The sequence below is a fragment of the Cryptomeria japonica genome, chromosome 9 (genome assembly GCF_030272615.1).
Source record: "Cryptomeria japonica chromosome 9, Sugi_1.0, whole genome shotgun sequence".
Taxonomy (NCBI): domain Eukaryota; kingdom Viridiplantae; phylum Streptophyta; class Pinopsida; order Cupressales; family Cupressaceae; genus Cryptomeria; species Cryptomeria japonica.
The window spans coordinates 563,883,612-563,902,467 of NC_081413.1; the positions used below are offsets into that span (position 1 = coordinate 563,883,612).

The following is an 18,856-nucleotide window of genomic DNA, read 5'->3' on the forward strand; positions in this document are numbered from 1 at the left end:
AAACTTCTGGCTGTTGGTTGAAAATTTTGTACACTTGGGGAAATATACAAAATTGTGGTTTCAACCACAGCACGTGAGTAAAACTCTCCTAATTAAGGCAAGGCTCCCCCTATCTAACTACAACTTTGAAAATAAAATAGGAGGGGACAACAATCTTTCTTCTTCTTTCAAGAAAGACAATATCCTTTTCTCTTCACAAAAAAGGATAATAATCGAATAAACACAGCAATAACCACTTTCAAGTGAAATGAGAGAAAGGAAATGAAGTTTCCTGAAAGCGCAAAGACTTCCGTCACTTCCTTCGGGACGGGACGACAATATTGAGCTCAAAGACTTGATTATGTGAAGTCCTATCTACCCTTTTCTACACTAATGCTATAAAGAACAAGTTATGACAGCTCAAAGACTGAAAAACGTTAATCTTTTCTTCTTTAAAACAATGAGAAGTAGTGTAAGCTTTAAGACTCATAGCTATTTCCCACAAAATCTATATGCAGCCTATAAGCATGAATTAAGATTAGCATGTCGCATAGCATCATATAAACAACAAAAGCAACATAAACTTGTAATCATAGCATCATGATCATCAAGTTTAATATCAAAATGACAAAATATTCAAGTATCATTGTTTCAACTTTCAACAATTTAAAGTTTAATCGTCAAATGGATTTTGTAATTCATCAACATCCTCATTCTCATCCTCTTCATCATTGACATTGACATTAGATGAACCAATGCCAATGCCACTTGCGCTTGCACTATAAGTTTGCTCGTTATGTATGTCATCAAATGCAACAAGTTGAGAAGTGGAAACATCCAAATCACTATGCTCTGGCTCTATATCCCGCATCTTCGTTTCCCCTTGCCTTAGTCATGTTGCTTGTGTGAAAGAAGACATAGGTTGGAATGCACATATACTAAATTCTCCACTCTTTTTTATTGCAATTTATTGTGCTTTATTGAGAGGATGAAAGAGTATGTGCTCCAATTTCTTTCTGATGTAGATGAACTAGTAACCTATGAAGCCAAAGTAAACAATTAAAGTTATAAATTTATAAAATTAAAAATTACTAGCAACCTATGAAGACTAAGTAAACTATAAATAAAACTTGTGATAAATTTTAATTAATTAAACTTACTTGTGATCAAAATTTGACAGCGAGGGATTGTAGGTTTTGGAAGCATGTGCCATGGAAGTACCACCAACTATGAGTATCCTTCTTGAATCTATGACGAAGAACATGAACACTTAGACCATTTCCATTTGCAAATTTTGTGAACTCATTTGTAATAATATCTCGCAAATCATCATCAGGATAGAGTCTAAGGAATGTTGCCTTGTACTCATCAAACACTTCTATATCTCTCCATGGTGCAAGCCTTCTTGGTTGATCAAGCAATTGATTGCTATAGTACTTTGGTGTCAAGGCATAGGCAAGAAGATGCAGCGGAGTGGTCATCTTATTCCACCTTTCTACAACAGTTGCTTCCACTTGTTTGAAGAATTTCTCCTCGGGGTCTTGCTCTCTTGCATATATAGTGCACCTCATTTTTTCAAGCATTGAGTCATTGCCATCATAAATCTCACCAATGCAAGGCCTATCCATGTCAATATAGCAAACCATGTTCATAACGAGTTTAGTGAAAGTAAGTAGATATGTCACAAGATCCCACCATGAGCCATCCAATATCTTGAACCTAATTCTTGCTGCCCTCTCATTGCTGCTCTACTTTCATATAGTCCAATTTAGGCTGATTACCATATTGCAAAGTGCCACTTTAACTTTCACAAGTCGTCTCAAGATGATTGTGTTTGATGCAAAATGGGTCTCAACAACCTATAACACAAGTTAATGCAAAAATGATCAAAAAATAATTAAAAAATAAAGCCAAACTTTAAAGAAGAATACACAATACAGCTTACACAATGAAATTATGAACATTGAAAATTGAAAAAATCAGAAAATGTAAAATTAAATTACCATTTTACTTACCTTCAATAGCTCCAAATTCGAAAATGATCTAAAAATCCCTTGAGACGTGATGGTTTGTGATGAACATCTGGATGTCCTCAACCTCTACATACACTTCTTTGATCCTTCAAATTTATTCCTAATCTTTTGTAGCATAAGATTGAGTGAATGGACCGCACAAGGTGTCCAAAAGATGTGATGATAGCGTTCCTCAACCAACAAACCAGCAGCTCTACAATTTTTTGCATTGTTCGTTATGACTTGAACAACATTGCGGGGTCCCACTGTCTCAATGGCAGAGATGAGAATATTTGCAATAAATTGGCCATCTTTAACTTGGCCCTTACAATCCACAACTTTCAAAAACATTGCCCCTTTAGGGTACACCGCTATGACATTGATCAAGGGATGACTTTTAGAATCTTTCCACCTATCTGAAACAATTGATACACTTGTCTCAGCCCATGAATCCCTTATGGGTTTCAATCCATCTTCAACCCCCTTCACCTCTCTTTCCAATAAGGTTCCACGTACCTTCTCATAACCTGGGCCCTTGTACCATCTTGGAGCTTAATTAACACTTTTAAACATTTTTTCCAATATGGGGAGCGAACAACATTGAAAGCCAACCCATTGAAAGGCAATGTCTCAACTCTCATTTTGAAATGCGGTTTCTAAAGGCCCCTTTGATCTTTTGTGTGTAATGGGTGCTTCACTTTCAGGCTCAACTGTGGAAAACAAGGGGTGGTTTTCTACTACAACATTGAGATTAGATGGGGGTTGCATTCCCTTTGTTTTTTTTGGAGTGGTTTGATTTAATTTGTGCGCTTCTCTCTCATCTGCTGCTTCATGCTCCCCAATATATTTTAACACCGTCTCGTTTGGTATAGGCACACCATTTTTTCCAAGGCATTTTTCGATGCCTTTTCCTGGTATTCCACACAAATGGCCTACCACCCGAAAATATTAACTATTACGTTCTTTACCACATCCTTGGAATTTCCAACAGAATCTCCCACCTCTTGGAAGTGGTCGCATAATGTCAACATACTTCCATAGGGGAGAATTTTGATCATTCCTTTGTTTTGATTGTTCATTTGTGCCTATGGAGGAAGAGGTAGATGCCATTCTAGTTCCTATGGCAAGAAATAATATGAACACATTAAAAAAATTAAAAAAATAATAAAAAACAAATAATGTTTCATGTTTGACAATTTGTGAAACAAAAATAGTTGAAAAAAATGTTCAAAAACCCACCGCTTTCAGCCAATGGGAGCTTGCAGATGTGTGGTAATGATGCTGCAACACTTATTGAAGCTTCAAAAATCAGTCTTCAACTCTTCCTATTTGATGTTGGAAGCCAAACTTTCTTCAACCTACTAGCAAAAAACTGATGTTTGCAACACAAATGAGGAGAAATGATGCAAGTTTATGTTTTAAAAGTCACTTTTAGGGTTGTATTTTTATTTTTTAAGTGGCAGATTTGAGAAAAATATGAAATTTTGAAAAAAAAAAAATACTTTTGGGCTGTCGAATGCCTGAGCTTGATCCGGGTCTGCCCGAGTTCAAATTGGGTCCACCCAGGTTAGACCTTGTCCAAACCAGCCCTCCCAATCATGGACACTGGTCGGACCCACATGCAGACAATACCAGGACCCAGACCAAGACCGGATTGGACCGGTACCAGGGGCCTAGGGGGGCAAATCTTGGAACTTAGATGCTGGAGGCATCTTACTCGTTGTTAGGCCAACTCAGGTGTACAAACAAAAGCAGCAATTTTAGCCCATTGCAGGTAGAAATAAAAAGCAGCAATTTTTGGCATTGCTAGTGCAAGGCACCCCAAGAAAAACAGCAAATTCTATAGCCCATTGTTAGTTCAAACAAAAAATACTTCAAGTTTTAGCCCATTGCCAATGCAAAGAAACAACATCCCTGTAGGCCAATTTAAGTGCACAATAAAAGATCATTTTATAGCCTGCTTAAGCTGCCATATTTTAAAAAATGAAACAAAAAAATTATATGAGAAATGAAAATTTGAGAATAAATTTCATTGTTAATGGGTTTGATGTGTTGAATAAATTAGACTCATAATTTGTTCGTGTTGAATAAATTAGACTCATAATTTGTTCAATGTGTTGGAAGAAGATAAAATCCATGGATTTATGAAGAAAAATGTCAAGAATTTAAGTGATATAGTCAAGATACAATGCCTATCATTATGTTTGATTAATATGGGTTATCGTACTATGTAATAATTGTTTGTCAACTTTCAAGTAGCTATAAGAGTTGGTTGGTGTACCCTCTTGGCAACCGTCAAGTCCTTTAAATAGATTTTGTATCATCAAGGAAAGAGGGATGATCTAGTCCAATCCAATCTGATCGTTGTTCGACCATCTTTGGTCTACTTTTGTAATAATTTCATGTGCAAATAAAGATACACTTTTACTCTATCTGATATGTATTGTTAATTATGTTCGCTAATTCAATTAAGTATTTTATTAGAAATAGGAGAGTAAATATTGGTGCCTTTGAGGAAGAGTTTAAGTTGCTTTGAGATGATCGTGAAATAGTCGCAAAAATTTACAGTACAAGACAATTTAAGCACAAAAATGTATGAGCTTATAATCATAGACTTAAAGAACTACTTGCAAAGTTATAAAAAAAATCATATGATGGTCTAAATTCAAGATGGTTCATTGAAGGTCTAATGCTGTCATTACGAAAAAAGATCAACATAGTACCACCCTCTTCCTATACAAAAGCGTGCAGTTGGTTGATGGACATAGAAAATGAAGACAAAATGCCCCTTGTGGTAAAAGAAAAATAGAGCAAGATGGAACTTTAGATGACAGTAGCGGTAGTGAATCAGGAATCATACCAGTGATCCAAAAGGGCATGCTATAGATAGAGGAAAAATTGAAGGTAGAGAAGAGACTAGAAAAGAAACCAATGAATTATGGTGTATTGAGTGCAAAAAGTGAAGGTCACATTAGAGGTAATTGTCCTAGAAATTTTTTAGTGAGATTTGTCAAATTATGGATCATTCAATAAAAGAGCGCTCGTATAATTTGAATACCAGGAGTACACAAGTACTCTTTATAGAGGGAGAGCAATCCATTCTACCAAAGCTAGAAAACACATTAAGTATTTATCGAAATAAAAAACGATGTTGAAGTCAAATATAGTACTATTAGAATATTTAATTATATTTTAGTCAGTTATATTTAATTCTTTTATTAATGATCATTTAGCTTTTTAGCTTTTTAGTTTGTTTAGTCTTTTAAGTGCAACTATCGCTTCTTTTATAAAGACGCATAGTTAGCTTTTTATTGTTTAGCTTTTTAGCTTCATGGTGAAGCTTTAGCTTTGTGATTCGTTCTTTTTAGAACACCGTCTTGTAATTTCTTTATATATGTTGTATATTTGTAATTAATTCATTCAATTATTTTTCATGGTATCAAAGCATGGAAATTAAAAATTTCGAAAGTTTTTTTATTGAAAAATTTCGAAGTGTTTTTTTTGAAAAGATTTTTTAATTTGTTTTATTGAGAGAAAAAAAAGCTAGTTTTTTCTCTTCCTAGGCGAATTTAGCAGGTTCGAATTTTCGAGGGTTTCGTGGTTTTTGTTGGTGGTTGTGTTTCAGGTCTCCTTGGGTTTGGTTCACGTTTTTTTTGCCTAGAGTTTGTTGGAGGCTGCGTCTATATTTTTTGCGTTTGAGGGTTTTTCGCGATTTTCCTTGTTTTTCTACACCCACATGACGTTTTTCGTGGCGATGCGTGTTACTTCTAGCGCTGCAATTTTTTTTGGGCACGATCTGGAGATTTTCTAGCGTCGTCTTGAATTTTTTGTCGCGACTTCTAATTTTTCATGGGTTTGTAGCAACGGTCTTTTCGCAATTTTCACGTTTTTTGTCTAACGGCTTGCGATTTTTAGGTCTTCTTCGCATAGCGGCTAGGGTTTCTACCGGCGGCTAAAGTGTTTTTGGACCCTTCCCCAACCTCAAGCACCAACAACGTTTTATCATTTCCTTGTTTTTTTCCTAGATATTTTTTTAAGAAAAATCAGATATTTTTTTCTGCAGAAAATTTTATTTTCTGGGTTTTCCAGAATTCTGAGTATCGGAATTCATGCTAGTACAATTGTTTTTTTACTGTTTTTTTTTAAATCAATATCTTTTTTCTGCAGATTATTATTTTTCTGATTTTTTCACAAAAATTATAGGTTTTAAATTTGCAGGAAATTTTAATTTCTAGGTTTTTAGCAAACCTCGAAATTTGTGCATTGGGATTCATGCCTCAAATTTCATTCCAGGGTTTCGGATCCTTTGTGCAATTTTTCCTAATTTGATTTTTAATCAGATTCTTTTGTCTCATTTTTCTTGCCTTCACAAGGTTGACCTCGTTCAACCTCGGTTTTTCGTGATGGCATCTTTGATCAACTTCATGTTGGAACACAATCAGAAGTTCATCGATTGCAACTATAATACTTGGAAATAGCGCATGTTAATGATATTTGAATATCGTTGCCTTGATTAGATTGTTTTAGGCACGACTACTCGTCCTACAAACACAAGTCCAAACCAGGATAAATTTGATGAGTGCACTCGTGAGGCTGTCATGCTCATCAAGTTGTCTGTCACAGATGATCAACTCCCTCAGGTGCCTTAAGGTAAAACAACTAAAGAGATCTGGGATCTCTTGAAGGATCTTAATGAAATGTTTGATAAGAGCCGAGCTTTCTCAAGGGCACGCCATGGCAGCTAGGAGTGCTTTCATTAGCTCTCTTTGGCTTCAACAATATGGGCACTTGAATATTCACTATCTCTCTCAGTTGGTTTGAGAGGATCTAGTTGTTGGATTACCTGAGATTCAAACTCAAAATCATGGAGTTTGTGGAGCTTGTCAAGCTAGAAGGCAGCATAAGAGTTCGTTTTCATACGAAGATGCTTGGAGAGCATCCAAGGTCTTGCAGCTAGTTCATGCAGATATTTGTGGTTCCATGAACACTCCATCAGTCACTGGATGCAATTATTTTCTATTGTTTGTTGATGATTTCACCAGACGCATGTGGGTGTATTTTCTCAAGTAAAAATCAGAGGTGTTCACCATGTTTAAGAAGTTTAAGGCCTTAGTGGAAAAAGAGTTTGGCTGTCGGATAGTCACTCTTCTGTCTGACAATGGAGGGGAATTTTGTTCTACAGATTTAACCAACTTTTGTGCATCACATAGCATTAAGCATCAACTTACTACACCTTACACCCCTCAGCAGAATGATGTTGTTGAGCACAGAAACCGTATAGTCACTGAGATGGCTCAGTCTATGTTGGAGCATAGAAATATTCCAAAGAAGTTTTGGGCGGAAGTAGTCTTCACTATAGTCTATCTTTTGAACCTATCTCCCACAAAGTCCATCAAGAAGCTGACTCCAAAGGAATCTTGGTCTAACAGAAAGCCCAAAATTAGTCATCGAAAAGTTTTTGGCTCTACAGCTTATGTTTGGATTCCAGATGCCAAGCGCACCAAACTATATTCCAAGAGTCGGACATTGATGTTCACCAGCTAGAGTGACAATCATAAGGCTTATTGACTGATTGATGTAGACATGAATTGTCTCATATTCAGTCGAGATGTAGTATTTGATGAAGAACAAGGGCCTTTTCAGACTTCTCATGTTTTGAGCATTGAGGATCAGCCTCCAAAGGCTATAGATATGGGTGTTTTCCTTCCCTTAGCTCCACCTAATGGGAGGGATTCAGTTTACTCTACAGTCGTGGAGTCTCCCAAGCATGACATTGCACCACTTGACTTTCCTCAGGAACATCTGGATCCACATCCAGATGAGCATGCTCTAGATGTTCCAAGTAATATTCTTCATCCTGCAACAGATGTTGGTACTTCTACTCTCTGGCCTAAGTGGTGGGCCAAGACTATTGGTGATCTTCATGATGATGAGCTCATTGAGGGTAGATCAGCTAGAGGCAAGAGCAAGCAAAACACAGTTAATTTTTCTCTTATGGCCAACATTCACAGCATTTATGAGCCTCAGACATATTCAGAGGCTAAAGATGTACCTAAGTGGGAACAAGCGATGGCAGTTGAGCAACATAGTCTTTTGAAGAACAACACGTGGGTGTTGTCAGATTTTCCAATAAGGAAGGAGCCCATTGGCTGCAAATGGGTGTTTAAAATCAAGTATAAAGCTGATGGGACCCTTGATAAGTACAAGGCTCGGTTAGTAGCAAAAGGGTTTTCACAGAAGGAGGGCATTGACTATGAGACATTTGCTCCACAGCCAAGATGAGTGATTTGCAGGAAGAAGTCTACATGATGCAGCCACCAGTTTCAAGGTTGCCGGTAAAGAACACTAGGTATGCAAACTAGTCAAAGCACTCTATGGCCTCAAATAGGCTCCTTGTGCATGGTACATAAAAATTGATAAGTACTTGATTGATCAAGGCTTTCAAAGGAGCCCTTCAAATTCCAATTTGTATGTCAAGCATGTTGGTGATGATATTATATTTCTAGTCATCTATGTTGATGATCTCATCATTACTGGCAGTGTAGCACATTTTTTCAAGTAGGTCAAACAAAATTTGTGCAAGAATTTTAATATGACAGATCTGGGACCTCTCCATTATTGTCTCAATGTAGAAGTTTGGCAGACTGATAGCCACATATTCATTTCTCAATCAAAGTATGCCAAGGGCCTGTTGGATAAATTTTGCATGCAAGATTGCAAACCTGCATCTACACCCATGGAGATAGGGTTGAAATTATCAGCCAAATCAGATTCACCTATAGTGGATGAATCTTCATTCAGGCAACTAGTGGGCAGCCTCATCTATCATACCACCACTAGACCTAACATCAATTATGTTGTGAGCCATATTTCTCGCTTCATGTTAGCCCCAAAAGCTGAACATTGGATTGCAGCGAAACATGTGCTAAGGTATGTGAAGGGCACTCTTGATTTTGGCATTCTGTACAATAGAAGCAAAGATCCTAGGCTGGTTGGTTTCACAGACTCAGATTGGACAGGTTGTGTTGATGACAAAAATTCAACTTTTGGGTATGTTTTCAGTTTGGGTACAGGTGCAGTCACATGGACCAACAAGAAGCAATAGGCAATAGCTCTTTCCTCACCTAAAGTTGAATATCGAGGAACTATTAAAGCAACTTGTGAGGCAATTTGGCTACGTAGGATGCTTGCAGACGTTCAAATGTCTCAACCAGGACCTACTCCCTTGTTTTGTGATAATCAAGAGGTTCTGAAATTAGCCAAAAATTGAGTCTTCCATGAGCGGACCAAGCATGTGGAGCTTCATTGTCATTTCATTTGCAAGCATGTTGAAGATGGATCACTGATATTGCAGTACATTCCAACAGAAGATCAGACTGCAAATATCCTCACCAAGTCTCTGAGCTTGGCAAAGTTTGTCAAATTTAGAGGGCAACTTGGTGTAGTAGATAGAATGACCATCAAGGGAGGGTATTAGAATATTTAATTATATTTTAGTCGGTTGTATTTAATTCTTTTATTAATGGTCATTTAGCTTTTTAGCTTTTTAGTTCGTTTAGTTTTTTAAGTGCAAATATTGCCTCTTTTATAAAGATGCATGGTTAGCTTTTTATTATTTAGTTTTTAAGCTTTATTTAGCATTTTAAGCTCTTTATCTTCATGTTGAAGCTTTAGCTTTACATTTCATTCTTTTTAGAACACCGTCTTGTAATTTCTTTATATACGTTGTATATTCTTTATTAAGTCATTCAATTATTTTTCAAGTACAACCCCACAGGGTGTTCTATCATACAATGTCAACAATGTAATGAATGGGGACATTTTATAAGAGCTTTCCAAAACAAATTGGACAAATTGCAACTATTGTGCAAATGGTGTGGACTTAGAGACCATGAAGACATTGGATGTCTGAAGCAAAAGGTCAATATCAACAATTGATGTTGAAAGGCACGATGAAGTATTGGCCATTACCTAAGCCCAAGAAGAGAAGGCTATGTACCCAGATCCATGTACAGGAAAAGAAAAACTTCATGACAAGAGCCAAAGTGGAGAATGCTATGGCTAATGAATGATGCCACCTAAATGGAAATGAAAGTATGGTAACAAATCAGTTACAATTTAACACAAATATTACAAGGCAAGTGCTTGAAACTACTGTACCATTTAAGGTAGTGGATTTATTGCAAAATATTCCTGAACTCTGAAATGTTATGACCAATACTATATCTGGGAAGAATAAGATGGCCAACTTAGAATTTGGAGAAAATCTCATTCTTATGCTTTTAAGAATAGATCAAATTTGCATGTATTTTGACAATGAATTTAGTAGGTGGTTTACAGCAATTATTTGATCAAAAGTTCAAAAGTTCTTATGTAGAATGCACTAAACAGAGGCAGGGTGCAAGGAGGGGTGGATGGGGGTTGAGGGAGGTTCGGAAAATAAATTATTTAATGCTTAATACTGTTTTTACGACCTGCTCTTCCTTTGTCCTTGATGTTGTATGGTCCTTGTCATGTTCTGAATTCAAGTTAGCTCCTGCTGCTACACAATCTATCCAATTCTTGCCTATATATTTTAGGGCAATATTCAGGGACTTTTTTGCTACATTAGTTCATCCTTATGTAATTAGTTCATCTCAGACTTTGCAATTGGTAGAAACAAGGGATTATTGCTACAAGTTGTTGCATTAGGAGAAAGTACATTCCTGGAACAGGAGGATACTAAGCAATATTTTCATGATTGGAATGCTTGCTAAGTACCTGCAATACCTTTTGGGTCTAGTAATTGATTGGGTGAAGTAATTTCAGACTTTGGCGTGCAGTCAGATTGGGTTCGTTGCTTGGTTTTTCCTCAGCATTCTCTGTCGACTAGCATGTGTTAGGTTTATGTTGGTTTTACTTCTACTCTGTATGTACCTGTAGGGATGCATTCAGTTTCTTCTCCAACTACAAAATTGTTATCAGTTTGGCACATCTTAACATAATGTTACTTGATGCATGCTTGTTTTCTGTTTCTTGAATATGACAGTTTCTTTTGGGGGATGTAGTTAGCATACAATATCTATTATTGTGTCTCCATGATATGGCTTACCTGGCTATGTATTAATTGTTTGTTGGCTTTTGAGTACCTGTAAGAGTCCGTTCGTGGACAATTGTGTTCTTCTTGGCAATCGTTGGGTTCTTTCAATAGATTTTATATCAAGGAAAGGTGGATGATTTAGTCCAATCTAGTATGATCCTCGGCCAACTGTAGTTGGCATAAAATGCCTATTGTTATGTTTGATATCTGACAATGTAATAATTATTTGTATTAAGTGGGTTGTCACTCAGCTAGTTATGTGTTTGTTGGTTGATGGTTGTGTTCCTCTCGGCAATCGTTGGGTCCTTTAAATATGTTGTGTACCGCCAAGGGAGTATGGTATAGGCGAATCAATTGTAATCCTTGCTCGATCGTCTCTGGTCTTCCTCTCTATAATAATTTCATGTGCGAAGAAAGATATATTTAACTGTTGTGTCTGGTCTGCATTGTCATTTGTATTATTATTTCCTTTGTTTAATTTATTAGATATAGCAATAAAGATACCATAGTTTAACGACCCTGCCAAAACTCGCCATAACTTGATAGACCCATGATCGTAACCTGGCTAGTCCAGGGACGGACTCATCGAGCCCTGGGTATGGATTCGTGCAAATTGTGGAGTTGGACTTGTAAGTCCCGACCCAAGACTCTTGCCCGTGAATATACACTCCCAACAAACATAAAAATTGGCTTTTTTCTTGACTTTTTATTTTATTTTTTCACTTCTTTCCATTTCTTCATATTTTGGCTCGAACTCATCCATTTCTTTCATATTTTGGCTCAAACTCGTCCATTTTTAATCATCCAATTTTTTATTTTTTTTCGGGGGCATAGCCCTTGAACCCCCAGTGGGTTTTTTCCATATCTAACACTTTGTGCAGCTTATCATTGCTGTCCCTCAAACCCATTAGGGTCTGCACTCCCAAACCAATGGAGGAGGACGAAGAATATTTTGAAGATCAAGAAACAATTCATCATCGGTTAGATACCGTAGCAGTAGCACCTTCTAGTTCGAGGTCTAAAAATTTGAGTTACATTAGGAAAGGAAAGAGAAAGATGTAGATTGTATTTGGTTGTTTTTCTCATTTTGACATATCATTATATATAAACATTTATAAACTTATGATGTTTTATACATTTGACTTTGAAACTGTGTATGAAACTTGAATTAAACTTTCAAATATTGAGTGTTTGAAGATCATATAACATGTGTATTGTTTGAATTATGACAAATTGATAATCAAATTAGGCTCCTATTAATAATCATTTAGTTTCATTTTTTGTTTTTTGTAAATCTATGGTTTTAATCTTTGCTGAGTCCTAGGGAGTCTTTTGCCAAGTTCTGAGTCCGAGTCCTATTTTGGGCTGCCGAGTCTGCGTCAAGTCCAAGTCCTCAAACTATGAAAGATATACTTTTACTCCTCTATCTGGTATGTATTGTTAATTCTATTCATTGCTTCAATTTATTCATTTTATCAGAAACGAGAGACTAAACAAGTTAGACTCCACATTTTGGGAAGATATAGTGAAAGTTGAGCTCCTTTTAGATACAAATCCCTTTCTCTTATCTTTTCCTCTTCTTTTTCCATCTTTGTCCTTTTCCTTCCTCTCATTTCCTATTCTCTTTGTTACAAACAATATGAAATAGGCATAGGGCTTAAATTTTGCATCAGGAAAGGGTTCTACTTTTGGATTTTGGTTAATTTTAAAGTTTTTTTTATCACTTATTTTTTGTGTTTTTTGCGGTAGCTGCCATGACGACTGGACATGTCCTAGGGAAAGTAGGAGGTCCTCTTGGCATTCCTCTTTAAGGGGAACATCGATAATGAAGGTATGTTTCATCCGCATACCTGGGACGTGTGGATGACATTGTAGACCTGGGGATGCATCCTTCTTGTTCACTAGAAAATTAGATTTACTTGGAACAACCCAATTTATATGTTGACTTATTAAAACGAAAATTGAATTGCTAAGCCTAGTTCTTGGGTCAAAAATCATAAAGAATTTTTAGTTCTAGAAGACGAGGGAGCCATTTAGGAAAGAATGAGAGGAAATAACAATAATGCAAAGCAAAACGTGACTACAGGTCTTGTTTCAGTGATGGATAAATTTATGGTTCATAGATGGGGGCTTCGGGAATACTGGTTTGAATGTGCACTCATTCCTATCCTCCAAAAAGGACACTCGAACCAATAGTTCAGTTTACTTGCTTTGAACCATCACCTGTTCTCACATGTATGGTAATGTTATTTCTAAATGTAGTTGTTGAAAGTGTTAACAAAAGTTCCCGTAATGAGATTATTGTTATCTGAAGGAATTGGGTATGCCTGAATGCTCTAAACAAAGTTTGGACCTGACATTTTCCAGGTGGCATCAATCCCAATGTTTTTGTACCCATGTGGTGTGATTATATAATAGATTAGTCATGCTTGCAAAAACATTGGGATTAATGCTTATTGGCGAATGGCAGGTCAGGGATATGGAGGTTTGAATGATTCTGCCATCAGTGAAGGTATAAGGTTATTCTTTGTTTCATGCATCTCTGATACCCACCTGTTGTAAGCATATAGATGATTACAGGCATGACATATTGTTCTTGTATATTTTTGACTAAGGCTTCAATGGAGTATCATTGTCTGTAGTCTAGTGATAAGATGGACTATGTGTTCCCTCACATTAATATGGTACTTTCATCAAGGCTATTTAACTCAAGCAAGACCTGTTCTGCGCCCCTATTTGCCTACTCCAAAAAGGGTAGATCTATGATCTGTCATTAAATGTCACGGGACACTAATCATTCACTCAGCAAGACAGCCTGGCAAATGAGATATGAATCTGTTGGGTTTTAATTAAGGTAAGTTTTTTGAGAATAATTCATTTTCCACTGTCTAGACTCTAATAACTGATAATATGGAAGGCATTTGTAAATGACTAAGAGTTTCTAAAATGTCAAGATTTAGGTTTGCTTTACACAAGTGAATTTGTTTGCTTTCTTTTATGTTGTGGACTTTTGAGGGTATGATTACTATAGGATCTTAATCAATTTACTTTTATCAGGTCCAGTTTTCATGGACTATCCTTGTTCTTGGCAAGATGTTATAACTTTGATTACTTTAGTGCTCCGCAGCTTTTTTTTAAACAAACTCTGTTATGTTCTTGCCAGTTCTAGACTTTAAGAGGTACTGTCTGAATATTTAGTTTGTAAATATAGGGAAGATTATGATTTACTGGATGCTGTGCAAGAAAGGCTAGCTTCTTATCCACTCACTGCCCCTGTTCTGGGAAATAATCATGCTCAATTCCGTGGCAGAGACTCACCTGTAAGAAGTTTGGCATATAAATTGTATTTTCTAGTTGCATTATTTATTCAACTAATGAAATGGACAATTATTTGGATGGCATTCTGACAATTACCTTATTCAGGTGGGAGTGTGCAAGGTTCTTGACGGTGACATGTTGGCTCAGTTTCTGGAATTAACAAGCATGCAGCAGCGGGCAGTGCTTGCAGCTCAACCAACACTGGCCTCCGATGCAGCAAATTCAGCTAATTTGCAAAGATCACTACCTTTGGATCAAGTTCTTCGTTTGCTTGAGCGAGTACATAATGCTCAAAATTAGTCACCTAGAAATATTTTACTATTTTGAGTGGTTCGATTTTGTTTAGGGAAGTGTGCCCATCTTTCACAGCCCGTGGAATTGTAACATGAGTGATTCTTATTGGAGTTGGGGTGTCTTATATTCAGGAAGGGTCTTTATCTCGGTAAGGTAACAGCAAGCCTTTTTTATAAGTCAACTTGAACTGGTCTCTGATGTATTTTATTCGGCTTTTTTACAAAGTTGATGAGAAGGTTCATTTATTGTTTGTAAATTAATTTATTCACCTAGAGATTCTTGAGTTGCGGCAATTTTTATGAGGGAAAAAACTACTGTCTTTCACATCCAAAGTAAATTTGAGTGGCACGGATGAGGGGCTTACTTGAGTTTCAATGATATCATCTTTAGACAGGTCCTTATTTTCACAAAAGTTTTAAGGCAATTATGGATTCAGCTATTGTAAGGACTTATACAAAATTCTGAATCACATTTTTATAGGCAAATCTTGAACGAATGTCGAGAAATCATATAGTATACACTTATTCAATGATAAGTTTCATAGTCTCACTTAAACCAAGGGGTAAAAGTTGTAGTCGCCAAGTAACAAAAGTAAATATAATTGTATTGGCTGAGAGTTTATTTCTATATTTTTGTTCGTCATTTGTTATGCATTGTAATTGGTAGTTCTTGACCGGTTGTCGGTTAGTAGTTACCGACAGTTGGTTACCTTAATGAATGTTGGCCTACTTTATATTGTATCTTTAATTCATAGTCGGAAATTCATGACTGACTGGTAGGTTGACATGTGAATGTTGTAATTACTGCATTTTGAATTAATTTGAACGCGAATGACATATCTTTCGTATATTGTAAATGCATAATTGTTCAGAACTTGTAATTCCATTTCCTTTTGTAACTAGTAGAATCAGGCAAGAAATCATTTGGCGTTGTTGTCGATATGGATCTTGAAAAAATATAAATCATAGATAGGCAGTATGGTAATGTAATGGGCCAGTCCATTTAAAAACTAGAAGCAACTAAAACTGAAGAAGAAGAATACATGACAAAAGACGAACTGACACAAACCTTGGTTTACTTATGTTAAGTATCCCTAAACTTATTTGTTCAAAGGGAGGCTTGAGTGAGAGGTCCTCGAGAATGCCATCTGGGATAACCTAACTTTATTATCCTTTGAGACCTTTGAGAAGAGAGGGGTTGAGAGCAATGTAGACAATAGATATTGCAACAGTACAAAGAATGAAACAAGGGGGAAAACGTGACACTACTAGGAGATGTATCTCCAGAAATTAATGCACATGCAGCAAGCAAAGACAAGACATATTCGAATCAGTTAGGAAGTCACAGAAGGATCAGTAAGGAGATCCCTTTGGTTGAGAGAGTAAAGCGAGTGAAATGTCCCACCTTGGTGTGGGGCACAATGAATTGCCTCTGAATTTTAGTTTGAAATTGATGCATTGATTGTGTGTGATTGTATAATTTACAACTTAGAGTTTGCAAGTACAACTGGAAGGGCACATACCCATTGATAGTTCTAAGTTAAGGTATGAAGCATTACCCCTTTTCAAGGAAAATAAGAGAAGAAGAATGGATTGGAAGAGTTGTTTGCAGATCTGATTCTAAAGGTGGCAACCACATACGTCACTCAATAAATGAGTTGCAGCAGCTGTAAATCTGTCCTTTCAACTTCCAAACTATTTCCAAGTGTTAAGTCTTCTCAAGGCACTCTAGATGTAGAAGTTTGCTTTCAATAACCCTCCTCTTTAAGAGTTGGTTCAAATTCATCTGCTTCTGATTTTTGCTTTTGTAATCACCTCAACCCTCTAAAATATAGTGAAATACTTATATAAACTACTATCAATGATGGAGCCCTGCAACCCAAAGGCTGAACAATATTAAAATAGTCTCTCTAGCTCCAAATATGGTCTAGAAAGGGGTCAGCTAGACAAGTAGGCATCTGACTCAGAAAATTACTCCACAAACCCCTGAAATCCCTTGAATCCAGCAATCAAAATCGCCCTTCCACTCTAGAAGATGAACCTGACAAATAACAACATTGAATAGCAGTTGTAGCGCTTTCCTTAGGCTCCAAAGCTGTCCAAGAGGGGTCAACCTCACAAGCAAGCACCTCACTCAGAAATCTGATAAAAAATATTAACAAAACTGCCTCTATCTTTATTGATGGTGAAAAACTTAAATAACCAATATCAAATAGCAAGGGTAATGGCTTTGCCTTGCTCCAAATGTGCCCAATAAGGGGTTGTCCTAGCAAGAAAACACCTCACTCAACCACAACCAACAAATCCCTTCAAAACTTATTTCTTTTAAGCCCAAATGAAATATCTGCAAATAGGATCTCCTTGCACACTCTGGGTTGATCTCTCGCAACTGCAAGTGTGTTTACCTATAGAGGTTTTTTTCTCCACAAGTAACTCCAAACCCTAGGGTTCAGACAAGCTCCTCTCATCAAGTCAAAGTAAGAAAATATTTCACCAAGACATGTTTAAAATGAACTCCAAGTTCCTTTTAAATAGTCTCCCAAAAGGTATGCCCTAATTAAGGTTTCCTCTAGTACCCAACTTATAACTTTATTTACATTTATTTCTCCGTCCAATATTTCACTTTATGACATAATCATCCCAAATAAGGTGGCATCAACATTGAGTCAAACTCATCCTTTATTATTTCCAATGATTTTATTGTAAAGTCATTTTTCATACTTTAATAATTTTGACTTTCAAAGACACCTTTAATATCATTTGTAATATTACAAATAACCACAAAATGCAGTGAGCTCCACTTTATCTCTCATGGGATGCCATACTCTCTCTAGAATCATATCATAATATGTACTTTCAAGGAGTCTTAAATAAGCTAAATATTGATTTAACTTAGCAACCTTTTCTAATACCAAAAAATAATGCCCTAATATCTCCTGAACCACTTAGATATGTTGTCTAGTCCATCTTGTTAGCCTACGAGGAACTGGTGATAGACTAACCTTGATCGAATGATGCTGGCGAAGAAGGGGAGATTATAGCGAGTGGCGAAGACAATTGAGAAGAAATGCTAGAGCAGAAAACAAGGGACAATTGAGGGAAAGCCCAAGTTCAATGAAAAGAAAAAGTTGAAGTTGTAGTTGAGAGGAGAAGAATAATTTCACCGATGGTGAGCAAACTAAGAGTGGGTGGGTGGAACTTACAAGACACCTACTACTCCTAGTTGAAGTTATTCCTCATGAAGCTTTGTCAACCAATTTTTGGAATGTTGATAGCGCAAATGGTGACAATCAAGACACAACAATTCCTCTTAGACTTTGTAGTCACTATGTTGAAAAAGGTGCATGACACTACTCGAGAGGGGATGACTAATTGTAGATGAGGAAAAAATGGCCGAGATCTTATTAGATTAAGATCCAAATTATTTCCAGCATCCACAATAGAGTATTTGCAAGAAAAAAACGAATGCAACACTAAAATAAACTAATATGCAAATTAACAAGCATTTTAACTATATTGCCTTACTATCTTCAAGATTTGGCAATGAATAGTTATGCTCTCAATTTTTTAGCACTAAGCACCAAAAGCTATGAACAACGAAAGAATATGATATCAAATGTGAGAAACCATGAGATGATGAACAAAATGACCAAATATGCAAGCTAAAATGCAAGAACAAGATTTGCAAATGCAAAAAACCAAAACAACATTATGACCTCAAGATTACGAGAAGCGAGAGAGAGCCAAATGAGAGTGGCAAATGGTTTTATAAACATCCTCATGAAGAAAATTCATTGTGAGAGAAATGCGGGATAAAGGAGGTAGTTATGGATCAATATTTGTTCCACATTCTCCAAGTGAGTGTAATGGATGGGAAAAGAAAGGGATAAATTAGGGATGGATCGAGAATGCAATTATGATAAAAACATTTTTTAATAATTGAAGGAAATGGAATGATTTAATGATTTAAATAAAAGGGCATTAATGAATCAATTAAATAGATAATGAAATCCATTCAATTAAAAAAGGAATTATGGTTATCATGAGGACATTTTGATGGAGAAATTTATCTATCTACATTCTGCCCCTCTTTAAGACAATGCAGCCTGTCGTGTTGTTTCAAAAAAAAAATGATTAACTGGTACATGCCCCCTCGAGACATTGATCGAATATAT

The 18,856-nt window shown here is 36.4% G+C and overlaps 1 protein-coding gene across 3 annotated transcripts in view; it reads left to right on the forward strand.

Moving 5' to 3' along the window:
* The window catches only part of LOC131070903 (uncharacterized), a 225,433-nt gene extending 210,109 nt beyond the window's left edge, over window positions 1–15,324 (forward strand). For all 3 annotated transcript variants that reach the window (XM_058006585.2, XM_058006577.2, XM_059211334.1), the window contains 2 exons: window positions 14,282–14,390; window positions 14,494–15,324. In XM_058006585.2, the coding sequence (XP_057862568.1) occupies window positions 14,282–14,390; window positions 14,494–14,688 (304 nt within the window). In that variant the 3' untranslated portion in view covers window positions 14,689–15,324. The remainder of the gene's footprint in view (window positions 1–14,281; window positions 14,391–14,493) is intronic.
* Window positions 15,325–18,856: the final 3,532 nt, after the last annotated feature.